Raw genomic sequence first — 15,301 nt, forward strand, 5'->3', positions numbered from 1 at the left:
TCGAGGAATAGTGGATTTCTCATTGATGTAAACCGTAAAAAAATCACAGAATCTTCTAGGTTGGAAGGGACCTTCAAGATCATCTTGTCCAACCATCAACCTAACTGACAAAAATAAACACCCACAAAACAACAAAAAGCAACACCATCATTAAACCATGTCTCCCAGCACCACGTCTACCCGTCTTTTGAACACTTCCAGGGATGGTGCCTCAACCACCTCCCTGGGCAGCCCATTCCAATGTCTGATAACCCTTACAGTGAAAAAATTTTTCCTAATATCCAGCCTGAACCTCCCCTGGCGCAACTTGAGGCCCTTTCCTCTTGTCCTATCGCCTGTGACTTGGGAGAAGAGACCGACCCCCCCCTCTCTACACCCTGCTTTCAGGGAGTTGTAGAGAGCGAGAAGGTCTCCCCTCAGCCTCTTTTTCTCCAGGCTGAACACCCCCAGCTCCCTCAGCCTCTCCTCATAAGCCTTGTTCTCCAGACCCCTCACCAGCTCCGTTGCCCTTCTCTGGACCCGCTCCAGCACCTCGATGTCTTTTTTTGTGGTAGGGGGCCCAAAACTGGACACAGCCCTCGAGGTGGGGCCTCACCAGTGCCCAGTACAGGGGGAGTATATATATATTACAAATACAAATACATTTTACAAAATACAGTGTGCATTTCAGAATATATGGCTACGAGGTGAACAACATAATCTGCAGTTTTTGAAAGACCGGAATATCTTGGAATCGTTCTGTAAAGCTGCTGGGAATGAAAGCCAATGTAAGGATCGGTCTTCTGGAACTGCAGACGTGAAAATGCAAATGTTTAATTCGCTTATTCACTTACTAGGACTTTCCCGGTTCATAGTAACTGAATAGAAAAATAATCTAGTGTATGTGAAAGCAGCCAGTTTCATGCACAGTCACTAAGGATGTGACAGAAGGGGACAAACCCGTGCCGAGAGGCAACGAGGAGGGTTGGAGAACGGGGATGTTTTACTGACAGCAAACGCATGCGAAGGGAAAATCACAGCGAGTTCAAAGCCAGCCTGGAAATTTGAACAGGAAAATAAATGAAGTTGGTCAAGGGCTTTCAACCTTATTAGCTCTCTTCAAGAGCATCTAATAGGTGCTAATTAAGGCAGGTCCTTAAATCTGTTTGACGTTGCTTTGTGGATCCTGTAAGTCAGCTGATTTTTATATGCTTTATATGCTATTTTTATATATATGATTTTTATTTTATATGCTATTTTTATATGCTGATTTTATATGCTCTTTATATGCATTTTTATATGTCTTTTCTACAGGTATTACTCTGTTTTTCCCGAGATACATCTGTATTGGAGCACTTTTCTTACAGCAGTGCCACCCCTCCCAAATCATACATACGAGGTAAAAGGAGGTGTTTTGGTTTTGTTTTTTTTTTTTTAAATTTTGCACAGATTTTTGTTGACAGCTGCAGTAATACATTATGTGAAATTGCTTTATGTTCGTTTATTATGTTCATTCTACACTATACCTAATAGACTACATTTAAAAGGACGCTAATAAAAACTTCATGTATCCAGTTGACATCTGCGCGGTTTCTATATGACAGTTGAGACGCTGATCACGGGAAGGCCAGATTGCAGTGGTGTTCTTTTCCTGTAGTTTTCTGTGTATAATTCTCCAGTGTTTTACTGAAATAAATTGAACGCACAATATGGTAAAATGAAAATCTGGTAAAATCTTGACAACATCTATTGTCATCGGAGCTGGAAATTTAAATACACAATGTTGTCCTCTGCAACTTCAACAGATTTAGCAACTGGGAGTGGTGGTAGGATGTTATTTTTCCAAAGAAGTGAGTTTTGCAGATATTTGTAGACAGGAGTAGAACGTGTTGCTGAAGAACTGAGGGCTCTGTTCGAAGGTCTGGAGAGAGTAGAGCTCTACCAAGCAGACTTATACTGATTTTTTCCAAAGCATGGCATCTTCCAGAGTGTTAACTTACTTTGGGATGTTCTTTGGCTTAACATCTCATGTGAGTCTTCTTTTTCATAACAATCTTAAATGTATGGGTTCAATCTGCTTGCCTTCTCTGCCAACTTCTAATGCCATACCTCTGGACTCTGTATCTTTGCTTCTTAGATCCTCACCTGCTTTGACTTTACCCAGAGGTTCCTAATTTTGTCTTCCTTCTTGAAGGCAATCATGGTTTTTTTCCATATATCTTTACCTTCCGCGTTCCCATTTCCTTCCTTGGTCCCTTGTGCCTGTGTTTGTAGCCAAATGGGATTCCCATACCAAATACAGGCCCTCTGCTGACAGTTTTCCTCTTGCTGCTTCTTATGTCACTAGAGGCAATGTTTTCTGATTATTTTCTTCCTCCTTTATCGCTTTCTAGGTCTTTTCTCTCTCCTTAGCCAAATTAGGGAGTTTTCTTTACCTGCAAAGGGCTCACCTGAGAGCAGAACAGCAGTGGGATCTCTCTTCAGGCACAGCCCAGAAACCCAGCTATGGGGAACATCCTACTTATTCCGAGACAAATCCGGGGAATGAAGTTGCTGAAATCTAAATCTCCGCGAAACCTGTGCGGTGTAAATCTGAAAGGCTTGTAGGTCCTATTTTTGGCTAATTTTCCGAGAGATGTGCTTTATGCTAAAAATACTCTCCTTCCAGATGACAAGTCCTGGCTGCACAGCAAGCAAACTATTGAAAGGAAAAGTAAAAAATACTTTTTAGTTTAATGAACAACTGATTTCTGTAATTGGAAAATACTGGATTTTATTTTCATGGAGTAGTAGGCAAGAGCTTTGCAGGGTTTTTTTGAATTTAATTCAGTTGATTCAAGCGACAGGAAAATATCTTTAAGTCCAGATTCGGTTGAACCTGACACAAGTTCCCTGTGCGAAATTCTTCTGTGGAGAGTGAACAAAATACACAGAGATCTAAAAGATCTCTGAATATTCTATAATTATTTAATATATATTCTATTTCATATAAGTAATTACATTTCTTAGTTGTATTTTCTCATTTTAAACCTAAAATAATTACAGTTCTTAATTAGTTGTAATTATTATTTAAAAACACTTTTATATTTCTCAATAAATTGTTAATTTTTTTAAATGGCGGATTTTAAATTATTAGGTTCTATAGTTAAAATGCAGTTAACTATTATAACATGTTAATTTTGCAGGAAAGATAAAAAGTTACGTAGTCAGTCTGTACTATCAGTGATTGTCTTGACTTAATTAATCTTTTGTATCCAACAGATTACTTAGTTTTGATATAACAAAAAAAATAATTATCGCATCCATCTTCCTCTCTGTTGCAGGCTTAATCCTTGAATATTTTTCAATCTGTTCTTATATCTTTTTTTAATGCTTTTCCTGTCCCTGGGTCGGTCTGCCACGGCATGTCAGACTTCTCCCCTTAACCTTATCCCCTCGTTGAACTTCACTGGCTTCAGGGTCCGCAGCAAACAGCGTTAGAGCTCCAAAGACCCGCCCAAATTAAATCTCCGTGGGACACCATTGCTGAAATCTTCCTCCTCTTTTTTTGCCCCTTTGTCATCCTCTGTTATTGGCGCTGCATTTTAGTTTTATATCTGACACCGTACCTGTCCCGTTGCATCGCTTGCTTGTTTTTGGCCAGTATCAAATGGTCAAGCATGTAATTAGTTATGATTTTTATAATTGTAACTTAGAACGTACTTTTTTTTTAATATAGATCTTTACCCCTTTTAACAGTTTAATTGCATTTTAATTCTGGTTTAATGATTCACAGGCAAACTTGGAATGGAAGAATATGCTGTTTTCTATCCTCCAAATGGTAAGAATTAAGACTATTGCCTCCTCTAGTGGTAGATTGGAAAGATACAGGATTTTTTTCCTCAAATCCATGATAGCTACTTTTTCTATTGCAAATTATCTTTTGCTATTATTCTGCAAAATTGGTTAATTTATAGGAGTAAGCTGGACTCCAAACCCACATTCAGGCTGGTGTGAGTAGTCAGATAGGGAGTTTGTCCGTGTGTGTGGGAAGGGGAAGGAACACAACTGGTGGTGCAGCAGCTTGTGTTCCAGTCTCGTAGAGGATCTGAATGACACGTGCTGAAACCGTCTGAGCCCCAGCTTTCCAGTACTCAACAAACCACACCTTAAAGTCTTTTCCTTTCAAAATTTGTGTTTGTTTTAAAAATTCAGCCATAACTAATCTCTATAATTTTAAGTAAACATCATTGCTGCCGTGTTTACTTCAGTTATTGAAATTCTTTTTTTCAGCTCTTATTCTGACTATTTCAATCCCTATTTTTGCGCTGCATTTGTATGTTAAGTTCAAGCTCTTTGCATCTGCTTTTCAAGGCCTTGCATCACTGATCTTAAACCTGTGTCTCTGGCCTTGTCTTTCACGTCTTCTGTGTCCCCGCGGTGTCAGTTGTAACACGTGCTTTTGTTCCCCTTTCATATTTGTCTCCGCAATTCTTTGTAGCCATGAAGAATTGTCTTTGTGACCTTTTGCCAAAGCAGCTCCCTCTTCCCGATTCTATATGAAAATTAATGAATGGGAGCTGGGATCAGCTGGAAGGGAGGAGAGAACTCTCGTGATACCACTGCCAAGTCCTCTAAATGTTTTATCTGAGTACTACATGAATTACTAGAGGTCTTGGCCTCCTTTTTTTTCTTGCTCCCTCCTTGTCAGTGCATGACATTTATGGGTTGTCATTTATCTGAAATTAGGTTCTGATTTCAGCAAAGCTTATACGTAATAACTTCATGGAAACGAAGCTTTACTTGGCTTTCTAGGAACTATAGCATGTGTTTAAGCACGTAGCTGGTTGTACTGAAGTAAGCGATACAATTCCTGTGCTTACGTATTTACAAGATTGAGATGTAAGACTGTAAGTGCTATAACAGGGAAATATTTTATTGATGGAGAAAAAGAAATATAAAAGAAGAGAAAAATAAATATTTTGTTTTGTAGGTGTAATTCCTTTTCACGGCTTTTCTATGTACGGTAAGTCTGACTCTCATAAACTCTTAAAACCTTAGAATTGCTTTTTTTTCATATTGCAGTTTAAACCTGTATGTACTTTTCTACAACTTTTAAACTTGTGTGTGTTCTGTGTATGAAGACTTTTGTATATAATTTTAAAATTTCCAGGCTGTTTCTATTTACTTATATTACCGCTCGCTCCCGTGTGGGTATTCCTTCTTTGAGAGCTTATAACTGAGCTATACGTCTTGATGTATATGAATGGAGGGATAAAGTTTGTTGACAGAGTGCTCTTTTCTTGCGTTTCACTTCAGGGTAGACCAAGTTACCTGGGACAAGAGTTCTTAAAAATATTAATTATGTGAAAGGCCTGTTGCTGAATCCATTTGCTTAGATCAGGTGTTAAAGGAGGATTAAATAATAGGATGGTCGCTACCTTGCAGCGCAGAGGAAAGCTCAAATATCCACAAGATTTCTAGGAAAAATGCAGAAAAATGTCAAGTCGCAGACTTAACAAGGCATCTAGTACAGAGACTCCCAGCAACGTGAGACTGTTTATTACAGCTTCCCAGGTTTTTCCTTTGATTTATCAAAGGTGGTTTGTGGCATCAGAGGGCAAGCAGATTTTAAGATTATACTTAAAACGCTGTGTTTTGCTAATTGTGAAGTTTAATGGTCACGGGATCATTGAAATCAGGCAATTTAAGTATGACATGCAAATTTTGAACCTGAGTAGGGAAACTTAAGCCTTTGAAGTAATGAACAGCTTAGTTACAAACTCTTCCTTAGGTACTCTCTGGGGGGCTGTCACTTTTACTGCGGGGAAGCACTTTGCAAAATACTTGGATTTGACCCTGCCCTTGAGAACAGCGTCCCTGGGCCTGGGCAGGAGCTGCTGCCCTCCCTCCCCTCCTCTCTCTGTGCCAGGGCTCGGAACACGCTGCTGGTGGCAAGGAGGGAGGCTGGAAATCACGGCGGCAGAAGCACAGCAGTGTAACGGGACCGAGAGGAACGTTCTCTGCATTCCCTGCTGTGCTGCTGTAGGAGGAAAGTTTCTGGGGCCTTATGTAAATCCTAGAGACAACACCCTCTGCTTTCCTTACCCTTACGCAAATACACGTTTCTGTGAACCTCTCACCGTAGAATCATAGAATGGTTTGGGTTGGAAGGGACCTTAAAGATCATGGAGTTCCAACCCCCCTGCCATGGGCAGGGACACCTCCCACCAGACCAGGTTGCTCAAAGCCCCATCCAGCCTGGCCTTGAACCCCTCCAGGGATGGGGCAGCCACAGCTTCTCTGGGCAACCTGTTCCAGTGCCTCACCACCCTCACAGGAAAGAGTTTCTTCCTAATATCTAACCTAAATCTCCCCTCTTCCAATTTAAAACCATTACCTCTTGTCCTATGGCTCCCCTCCCTGATCAAGAGTCCCTCCTCATCTCTCCTGGAGCCCCTTTAGGGACTGGAAGGGACTATAAAGTCTTCCCGGAGCCTTCTCTTCTCCAGGCTGAACAACCCCAACTCTCTCAGCCTGTCCTCACAGGAGAGGTGCTCCAACCCTCTGAGCATTTTCTTCACCCTACCTTTAGCACCCTACCATACACATACACCACTATTTTCTATAAAGCCACCTTCTCTGATATATATATATATATGTATATATATATTTTGTTTTGTTTTGTTTTCACGACACCCGTCTTGAAGCAGTGAACTTATTCCGGCCTTACAAATGGGGACCCAATTCAGAGATGGTCACTAGCCCAGGGGCACGTTGGAAGTTATAGATGGTTGAATCAAAAACTTGCACCATTCCCTGTGTTGTTGCCCTACATCCCAGAGAAGTTATCCTTAAAGCGTATTTCTTACGCTTCGGAAGCCAGCACTGTAGCGAGCAGGTTCTCATTAGTTTAGAGTCTTGAAGTATAAAGGACTATTATTACCTAGAACGTATTGGACTCCCTTTCTTAACTTTTTTATGTCAAATGATAGACTGTATAACGAAATATTTCTTTCTAAATGACTGTTTTAGTATTGCTTTTGTAAATTGTACTGCTATAAATTACTTGTTTTTTTCCTCATACTTCATGCACTTAATCATTGAATTCTTTTAGCAGTTTACAGTGTTGAGTCAATTATAATTCTTTTATCCTTTCAGTTGCTCCACTTTGTTTTCTGTACCATGAACCTTCCAAATTGTATCAGATATTCCGTGAGATGTATGTGCGTTTTTTCTTCAGACTCCATTCCATCTCTTCTCATCCCTCTGTAAGTTCGTTAGGAATTAAAACCCACTCGCTTGGTATTCTGTTTGCTATGGGACAATAATATACAGTGGCACGATTTTCTGTGTGATTGAAATATATCCCTTTTAAATATAATAAAATATTTCAGGTAAGCTTGGAAAAACTATTAGGTAACTCCAGTTTGGATATTTTTTGTTTTCCATGTCAATGTTAGTCTTTGCTATAGAATATCATGTACTTTGAAATAGAACAGTTCTCATTTTATGAGGGGGTGGGGGGGTTTTTTGAGAGTCAAGTCTTTTATGTAATAGGTTTTTCTGTTCAAGAAGTCACATAGATTCATACTCGCCCTCATTTTAATAAATGACACACTTTAGTGTTTTCTGGAGTAAAGGGGCTAAAATACAGTCATAAATATACAGATATTGTTTCAGTGATATCAACTTAACGTCTGTTTCTTTAACTTGAGTATCTTTGTGTGACAACACATGCTTTTTGGCACTACCAGATGAATTTAAATAATTTAGTTACGTTTATGACCGGGACCAACTGTCTTACATTCAAGACATTTGTAGGAACTGGCTTATCTTCTATTTTTGAAGAATAGAACATAGTAAGTTTGTTGGTTTTTTTTTCTCCTTCAGAAGGTGCTGAATAGTTATATTACTTTTTGAAAACATTTCCTGGTTAAAAGAAAACTTTGTTGCTTTCCTTGATATACCATTTCAAGGCTGTGCATTGTGCTTGCAGTCATTAATAGCAGGGAAACCGGTCAGACTGGAATCTGTTCATTTTCATGGTAATTTTTAAAATAAATTTGAAAATGTGTTTACATTTAACTTTTTTTTTTGTAGTTACCTCCGTTGCTGTTTGGTTTTAGTTACCAGAGAGATACTGTTTCTCGCATCCTCTGGTTTTTAGCGCAACTGGGGTCTCTTTCATCAAAGTGGAAATATTTAAAGTAGGTCATATTATAATAACCCACTAAGTACTTAGACCCTGACATGCAAATCCAGTAAGTGACTTAGAGCTGAAAGGAGCTATCACAACATTTTATTATGTTGCTAATACATACAAAGAATTGTAGGAGCAAGGCTTTAGTGACTGAAGGCATTAAAGCTGCTTTTGCCCTACTTACTTGAGCTGTATATTTTGTTATTTTATTGCTTGAATTAAAAATTCATGCATACTTACACGCTGATGCTGCTTTCTCAGATTGGGCAGGATGAGTGTTGGTATTCAGGATGTGATCTTGTTTCATTAGGGCATTGTATCGCTGTGTTTGCTGTTCGAGACTCTTCTACAAACCCACCTGCCCCAGCTCTTTTATCACCTTCGAGAAATCGGAGCTCAGCCGTGAGTACTTCTCTCTGGCTTCCTGCAGACTCATTGTTCTGAAAATGCTGTTCAGTGGTATTTTAATTTGAAAGATGTGGGGAAATTTTCAAAAGTGCAAACGTTTATGTGCCATTTTTCCTTGAAAGTCAGGGAGTCCTGCGTCTCACCTGCATGTGTGTGCTCTGTGCATTTCTTCTGTACGCTCTATGAAAAAGAGATTAGAATTGCTGCAGAAACGCTGCATTATTCACCTAAGTTTCATTTATTCATGTCAGATCTGATGGAACTAAGTGATTTATTTCCTGGGGGACACAAGACACAGAGATCTGTTAGCTCCAGCAGAAGCTACTGGAAGGGGAGAGAGAGCAAGAGGTGTCATTCTATAGTGTACTCATGGCACCAAGTGCAACAGAACCTGAAAATCTCACTATTATAATTGGTATCCATCATTGAATCATAGAATTGTCTAGGTTGGAAGGGATAAAATCATCTAGTCCAACCATCAACCTAACTCTGACAAAACCAAAAAGCCACATCACTAAACCATGTCTCCCAGCACTATGTCTACCTGGCTTTTGAATACCTCCAGGGATGGTGCCTCAACCACTTCCCTGGGCAGCCCATTCCAATGTTAATAACCCTTTCAGTGTAAAAATTCTTCCCAATATCCAGCCTGAACCTCCCCTGGTGCAACTTGAGGCTGTTTCCTCTTGTCCTGTCATCTGTGACTTGGGAGAACACTGCCCCCCCCCCCCCCCCCCCCCCCCCCCCCTCCTTTCAGGGAGTTGCAGAGAGCGAGAAGGTCTCCCCTCAGCCTCCTTTTCTCCAGGCTGAACACCCCCAGCTCCCTCAGCCTTTCCTCTTAAGGCTTGTTCTCCAGACCCCTCACCAGCTCCGTTGCCCTTCTCTGGACCCGCTCCAGCCCCTCAATGTCATGATACCATAACAGCAGAAACGATGAAACATTGGGGATGATAATTGCTGAGGATCCCTCTAATGTGATTGTTTGCTCAGAATATTTTAATGCTATTAGTACTTTGTTAAATGAGATGCTAAACAGTTTTCTGATGGCTGTTGCAAAGGAAAATATTAATACAGCAAGAGATAATGGCTATTCTTCCTGGAAGAGAAATGCAGAAGAAAAATAAAATATTTTTAATTTTATAGAGGATCTGTCTGATGATTATGGGAGACAGAAGTATAATAACCGTTGTCTATCACTTGTTTGCAGGCTACGAATTTCATTTAAATGGATGGTACGAGCGTTTTCTGGTTACTTAGCTACAGATCAGCTCTTGCTTCTGTGGGACAGAATCCTGGGATACAACTCTCTAGAAATTCTTGCTGGTAATAGAATTATTTTTACTCAACGTGTTAAGTGCAGGTGGTTGTAAGGCAAATACACGTTGGCTTCAATGCATTGTGTGACAAAAAGAAAAGAGTTGCTCTTTGAATGCTGAAAGCAGGTTACATATGTGTCAAAGAGTGTAACTTTTAGAAAACTAGAATTGCATAAATACTGCGTCTCTAACAAAAGCGTGTGAGATAATTTAATACATTATTTTTTTTTTTATGATAGCACTCCAAAAATGCTAAGCCCTCCCTGAACAGAACGCAGGGTGTTCTCCCAGCTTCAGTGGTAACAGTAAATGAGTTCATCACCTTTCACAAAATACAGGGTTCGTGTTAGTCATTTATGGCAAGTATTTCTTCAGTAGTTACCACAACTGGGACTTCCCCTGATTTTGCTGGGTTTCTTCCTTCCAAGTCCCATCTTTTAAGAGACTTTGACAGTTTTGTACTTGCCTTTTTATAAAGAGAATGATGTCTTAAGATTTATGCAACGTTTAAGATGGGGCTTCTAAAGACAACTTATATCTTCAGTTAGGTCAGTTTTTAAACATGAAGTAGGTGAAGAGAAAAGGTTTTGGTTCCATTTGTACCTATAATACAGCTAATGAGATGTAATTGTAGGAGATAATACAAAATAAATGAACATTTTTTAAAATGTTATGTGGTATTTGCAACGGAAATGTTGCTATTTAAATTAAAATAATTGGTTTGAAATTAATTCATTGCAAATCACCCTGTCCCTTTTAATTAAAGAGCTATTCGTCTTCAATTCAAGCATTTTCACTCAGACTTTTCTGACAGAATGTTGTGGTTTTCCTGTCCATTTTAAAGAATGGCCAAGGGCACTGAAACACAGCCACCCATGGTATATCATTCTTCAGAATCAAAATAATTACTCTGAGGGAGCGAGAATTGGCATTTTACATCCAGGTTCATTCTAACCGCTAATTAACAGCTCAGCAACTTCAATATTGGGCATTTTCTTGCAGTCCTGGCAGCTGCTGTGTTTGCTTTCCGAGCAGTCAACCTGATGGAGGTGACATCACTGGCCGCAGCCGAAGTAAGGATAAGTTTCAGTTGGAGGAGATTGAAATAGTTTCTGATGCTTTGCCAACGAGAGTAACTCAAGCTTCACATGGCACGTGGTACATAGTGCAAATCTTTCTGCCTGAATTCTTCCCTTAGATTAAAAAAAAAAAAAAACCCCTAAGGAAACGGTGAACGCGCAGTACGTAACACTGCTTTCCTGGAGTAAAAAGAAACAAAGGAGTATATTTGCTGCAAAAATGCAACATTAACAGATTATTTTGTACAATGGGATTTTTTTCCTGTTTTAATATATAATTATATTTTGTGGGATGTATTATTTTTGAAATACTGTGGAGGGTTGTACCTTTTTTTCCTCTGCATTTTAATGTAGTTGCTTCTGTGGTTTTTGATACTATAAAAATTTTACGAGATTTATTTTTGCCAATACTGAATCTGAAATTTCACTGCGAGTACTGTCATTTCACACATGGGAAATGAAGAAAATGAAGTCATTAAGGTGAAGATTATTACTGTTTATCTCTAGTAATTTGTTAATATGTATTTTTTCCCCAAAATCCGGTGATGTATTTTTTTCAAACTTTGAGAGCTTATGATGGCTCTTTCTTTTTTTTTTTTTTGTTTTTTTTTTTTTGTTTTAACATCACGAGAAGACGTTGACTATTTGAGTCATTACATTGGACTTACTTCACAAGTACTAGCCAAGCCACAGGATAAGGATTCTTAATTCCCAATTATTTTTAGAAGCGAGTTGAAATGTTAGACCCCTTATTCACCCATGATGCCATGTATACTTGAAGTAATACTAAAGGCTAAAATAAAGTTACTCGGTTCCTATATGTAAACATGCTTTTTCTTTGAAGTGTTAGAATGAAAAATTAAGGCATTCATTAATTAATAAGGCATTCTGCATGCTGATATAAAACAGCATCATTTGTTTCTAGCCAGGCCTGTATCTAATTAATGTTAGTACTGTAGTCAGTATTTGAATTTTTTTTCTGACTTCTTGACTTGCTTTAAAGAAATTTGATTCAAATGTCAAGTTTAACAAGCTTTTTTTTTCTTTTTGATCCCAGGCTGTACTCGCTGACCTTTCAACCCTGAAAGTTATGCCTCTTCTTCAGATCTTCTTGTTTGCTACCGTCACTTGAGCTGCTCCGACAATGCTGGTACCGCGGTTCCAGTCTGTCTTCAGAAGCTCATCATCAACTATGCAACGTCTGCATAAAACCAAAATTAAACTGTATGTATAATACTACCTTAGGAATCGTGACCTTAAAAGCTGAAAAGCCTTTTCTAGCTGAAAACAGTGGGTTTGCACAGGAATATGTGCAGTGCATGCTACTGAACTTCCAACAGCAACGGTTAGTACTTGTACAATGGGAATGGCTACTTGGGCAAACAACCGACATGAATCAGTGTCTGCAACGCATGTAATATTAAATTAAATAAAGTAACTATAATTCGTCATCCGAGCGCTGTGGTGTTAATGTCAGTGTTGTAAAAGCTCTCTTTTATTATGAAATTACTTTTTCAAGCTGATGGCTTAGAGGATATCAGCTCAAATACCATCAATTGAAAAAATGTCAATATTTTAACTTGCAGAAATTTTTTCTTGTTTTCCAAGAAAAAGATAGGATCGTTCAGTAGTTCTGTTCTCTCTCTCTTATTTATTCTCTTCACAGAAATTTTCTCCGTCTTCTTTCTCACGTTAGCTACTTCCATTTGTTCTTTTTCACGTACAGAGATGTAGTCACGCGTTCCTCGTTCATCTCCAGTTAGGAATACAGCTCTCTCGGGCGTCTTCTAAAGCTCCTACCCAGCGTCCCATCAAAGGCCCCGTGTCGTAAAGTATGTTCCCCTGCAGAGAAGGCCTGAGCACGGCTTCCTTCAGAACATGTTGGAGCCAGTCCTCACACGAGCCAAAACATTCCCCGGAGAGCGATGCCAGGAGCCCTTTCGCCGTGCCCCGGCTCCCTCTCGGGGGGAGCAGCTCTGCGCCGCTGCCAGTTTTCCAGCCTTCTCCGATTCAACAGCTCAGGCTGCGGTGCGGAATCCAAACTGATATCGATGTGTGACGGATTGTCACTGGGCTGTCAGGCTGGCTCAGCCTCCCTTACCTTTGCCTGAGGTCTTCCAGCTTTTTCCACTGATTTGTTTAACACCAACGTTGGAATCGATAATCTGATTTGATTAAGCGTATCTTAATACCTGAAAAAAAGGCTCACAATCATAGAATCATAGAATGGTTTGGGTTGGAAGGGACCTTAAAGATCATGGAGTTCCAACCCCCCTGCCATGGGCAGGGACACCTCCCACCAGACCAGGTTGCTCAAAGCCCCGTCCAGCCTGGTCTTGGTATTAATTTAGAAATCATGACCTTAAAATTCTTACAATCAAAAGAATGTAATGGGTAATAGAGCAACTGTGCTTGCCATGGGACTTCTGTCTTCACTGAAGTTCCATACGCGTCGTTGTCATCATTTGTCACCCACACTGAACGTGTGGCAGTGAAACATGAATCCTTCGTGGTCTGCTCAGACGTTGTCTGTGAAGTGATCTAAGCTGTAGCCTCAGATGGGGTTTTGAGCTTTACGTCTGCGATTCTTCTTGTCGCTGTTGGGATAATGCAGTAAGAAAGTTACTGGAAGAGGGGAGATTTAGATGAGATATCAGGAAGAAGTTCTTTCCTGTGAGGGTGGTGAGACCCTGGAACAGGTTGCCCAGGGAAGCTGTGGCTGCCCCATCCCTGGAGGGGTTCAAGGCCAGGCTGGATGGGGCTTTGAGCAACCTGGTCTGGTGGGAGGTGTCCCTGCCCATGGCAGGGGGGTTGGAACTCAATGATCTTTAAGGTCACTTCCAACCCGAACCATCCTATGATTCTATGAAGTTACTGAGCTTTTACAGACTGCCAGTGAATTTATAAGGCTGATTTTAAAAAGGGTGAAGTTGTGGACTCATTGTGATCACTTTTTAAATAAGAACCAAACTGCTTAGCAGATAGGATGTATTGAATGAGAATATTTGGGGAAATTTTGTTCTGGATAACAAAGAAATTTGATCTTTTCCTTAATATTTGCAAGAAATGGTTTAACCAGAGGCTTTTCTATGACATATAGTTTTTAAAAAGAGGACACAAGTGACAGCTTTTATCTTTACAGGAAGTATTATAGTGTTTTATAGATGGGGAACGGAGGCAGGGAAAGATTAAGTGATTTGCTAAAGATTACAGAGTAAATTCCTGAAAGTGGTGATCAGTCTCTGCTTTCCTCAATTCCTGCTTATCCTTGGGGATGCTCAGTTTGTGCATTAACCACAAGACCTTACTTCATCTTCAGAACAGCGCATGATGCACATCTACCTCTAAAAATGCAGCATTTTGCACTTTTTAAAATCAGTAAGTTTGGGTGGCAATTTAGAAATGACAATGTTACAAAGCAGTCACATGGCTCAGTAAGGTCATTACAAGATTGCCGTGGCTTCTTAGGGAATTAAAAGTATTTACTAAATAGCAGGGGAGATTCCCTAGAGGCCTGGTGACCCTCTAATTCCCATCGCTCTCTGCAAGTACCTGGTGCAGAGTCTGAACATTAACCTGACCCCTTCCATACTGAGATTCTTGAGCAGCACTTTTGCTCTTCTTTTTTTCATTTCCAATAGTTCGGAAAATGTTGCAAGTAGCCGGAGATAGAGACTGTTGGGTTCTAGTTTGAACAAGCAGTTCAAGGAAAACTAACCGTATTCTGTTGGTCACAGAATCGTAGAGTCCCCAGCCTGGAGTACGTGTCCAGCTTTGGACTCCCCAACATCAGAAGGTCATGGACCTGTTGGAGCGGGTCCAGAGGAGGCCACAAAGATGCTCAGAGGGCTGGAGCACCTCTGCTGTGAGGACAAGCTGAGACAGTTGGGGTTGTTCAGCCTGGAGAAGAGAAAGCTCTGGGGAGACCTTAGAGCCCCTTCCAGTCCCTAAAGGGGCTACAGGAGAGATGGGGACGGACTCTTGATTAGGGAGTGGAGCCATAGGACAAGGAGTAATGGTTTTAAACTGAAAGAGGGGAGATTTAGGTTAGATATTAGGAAGAAATTCTTTCCTGTGAGGGTGGTGAGACCTTGGAACAGGTTTCCCAGGGAAGCTGTGGCTGCCCCATCCCTGGAGGTGTTCAAGGCCAGGCTGGATGGGGCTTTGAGCAACCTGGTCTAGTGGAGGTGTCCCTGCCCATGGCAGGGGGGTTGGAACTCGATGATCTTTAAGGTCCCTTCCAACCCAAACCATTCTATGATTCTGTGACTGCCAGAATATGGTCTGTTTTCCTTTGACTTGGCGTCTTGTTATTCATCCTGACAACTGCGCGTCTC

The 15,301-nt window shown here is 40.4% G+C and overlaps 1 protein-coding gene across 4 annotated transcripts in view; it reads left to right on the forward strand.

Annotated features, from left to right (window-relative positions):
- Positions 1-12,414, forward strand: part of TBC1D19 (TBC1 domain family member 19) — a 50,130-nt gene extending 37,716 nt beyond the window's left edge. For 3 of the 4 annotated variants that reach the window (XM_074147278.1, XM_074147277.1, XM_074147280.1), the window contains 8 exons: positions 1,294-1,378; positions 3,755-3,799; positions 4,952-4,984; positions 7,120-7,229; positions 8,472-8,563; positions 9,777-9,892; positions 10,888-10,958; positions 12,022-12,414. In XM_074147278.1, the coding sequence (XP_074003379.1) occupies positions 1,294-1,378; positions 3,755-3,799; positions 4,952-4,984; positions 7,120-7,229; positions 8,472-8,563; positions 9,777-9,892; positions 10,888-10,958; positions 12,022-12,096 (627 nt within the window). In that variant the 3' untranslated portion in view covers positions 12,097-12,414. The remainder of the gene's footprint in view (positions 1-1,293; positions 1,379-3,754; positions 3,800-4,951; positions 4,985-7,119; positions 7,230-8,471; positions 8,564-9,776; positions 9,893-10,887; positions 10,959-12,021) is intronic. The other variant, XM_074147279.1, reaches the window with a different exon arrangement.
- The last annotated feature ends 2,887 nt before the right edge of the window (positions 12,415-15,301 follow it).

The sequence above is a fragment of the Numenius arquata genome, chromosome 5 (assembly GCF_964106895.1).
Source record: "Numenius arquata chromosome 5, bNumArq3.hap1.1, whole genome shotgun sequence".
Lineage (NCBI taxonomy): Eukaryota > Metazoa > Chordata > Aves > Charadriiformes > Scolopacidae > Numenius > Numenius arquata.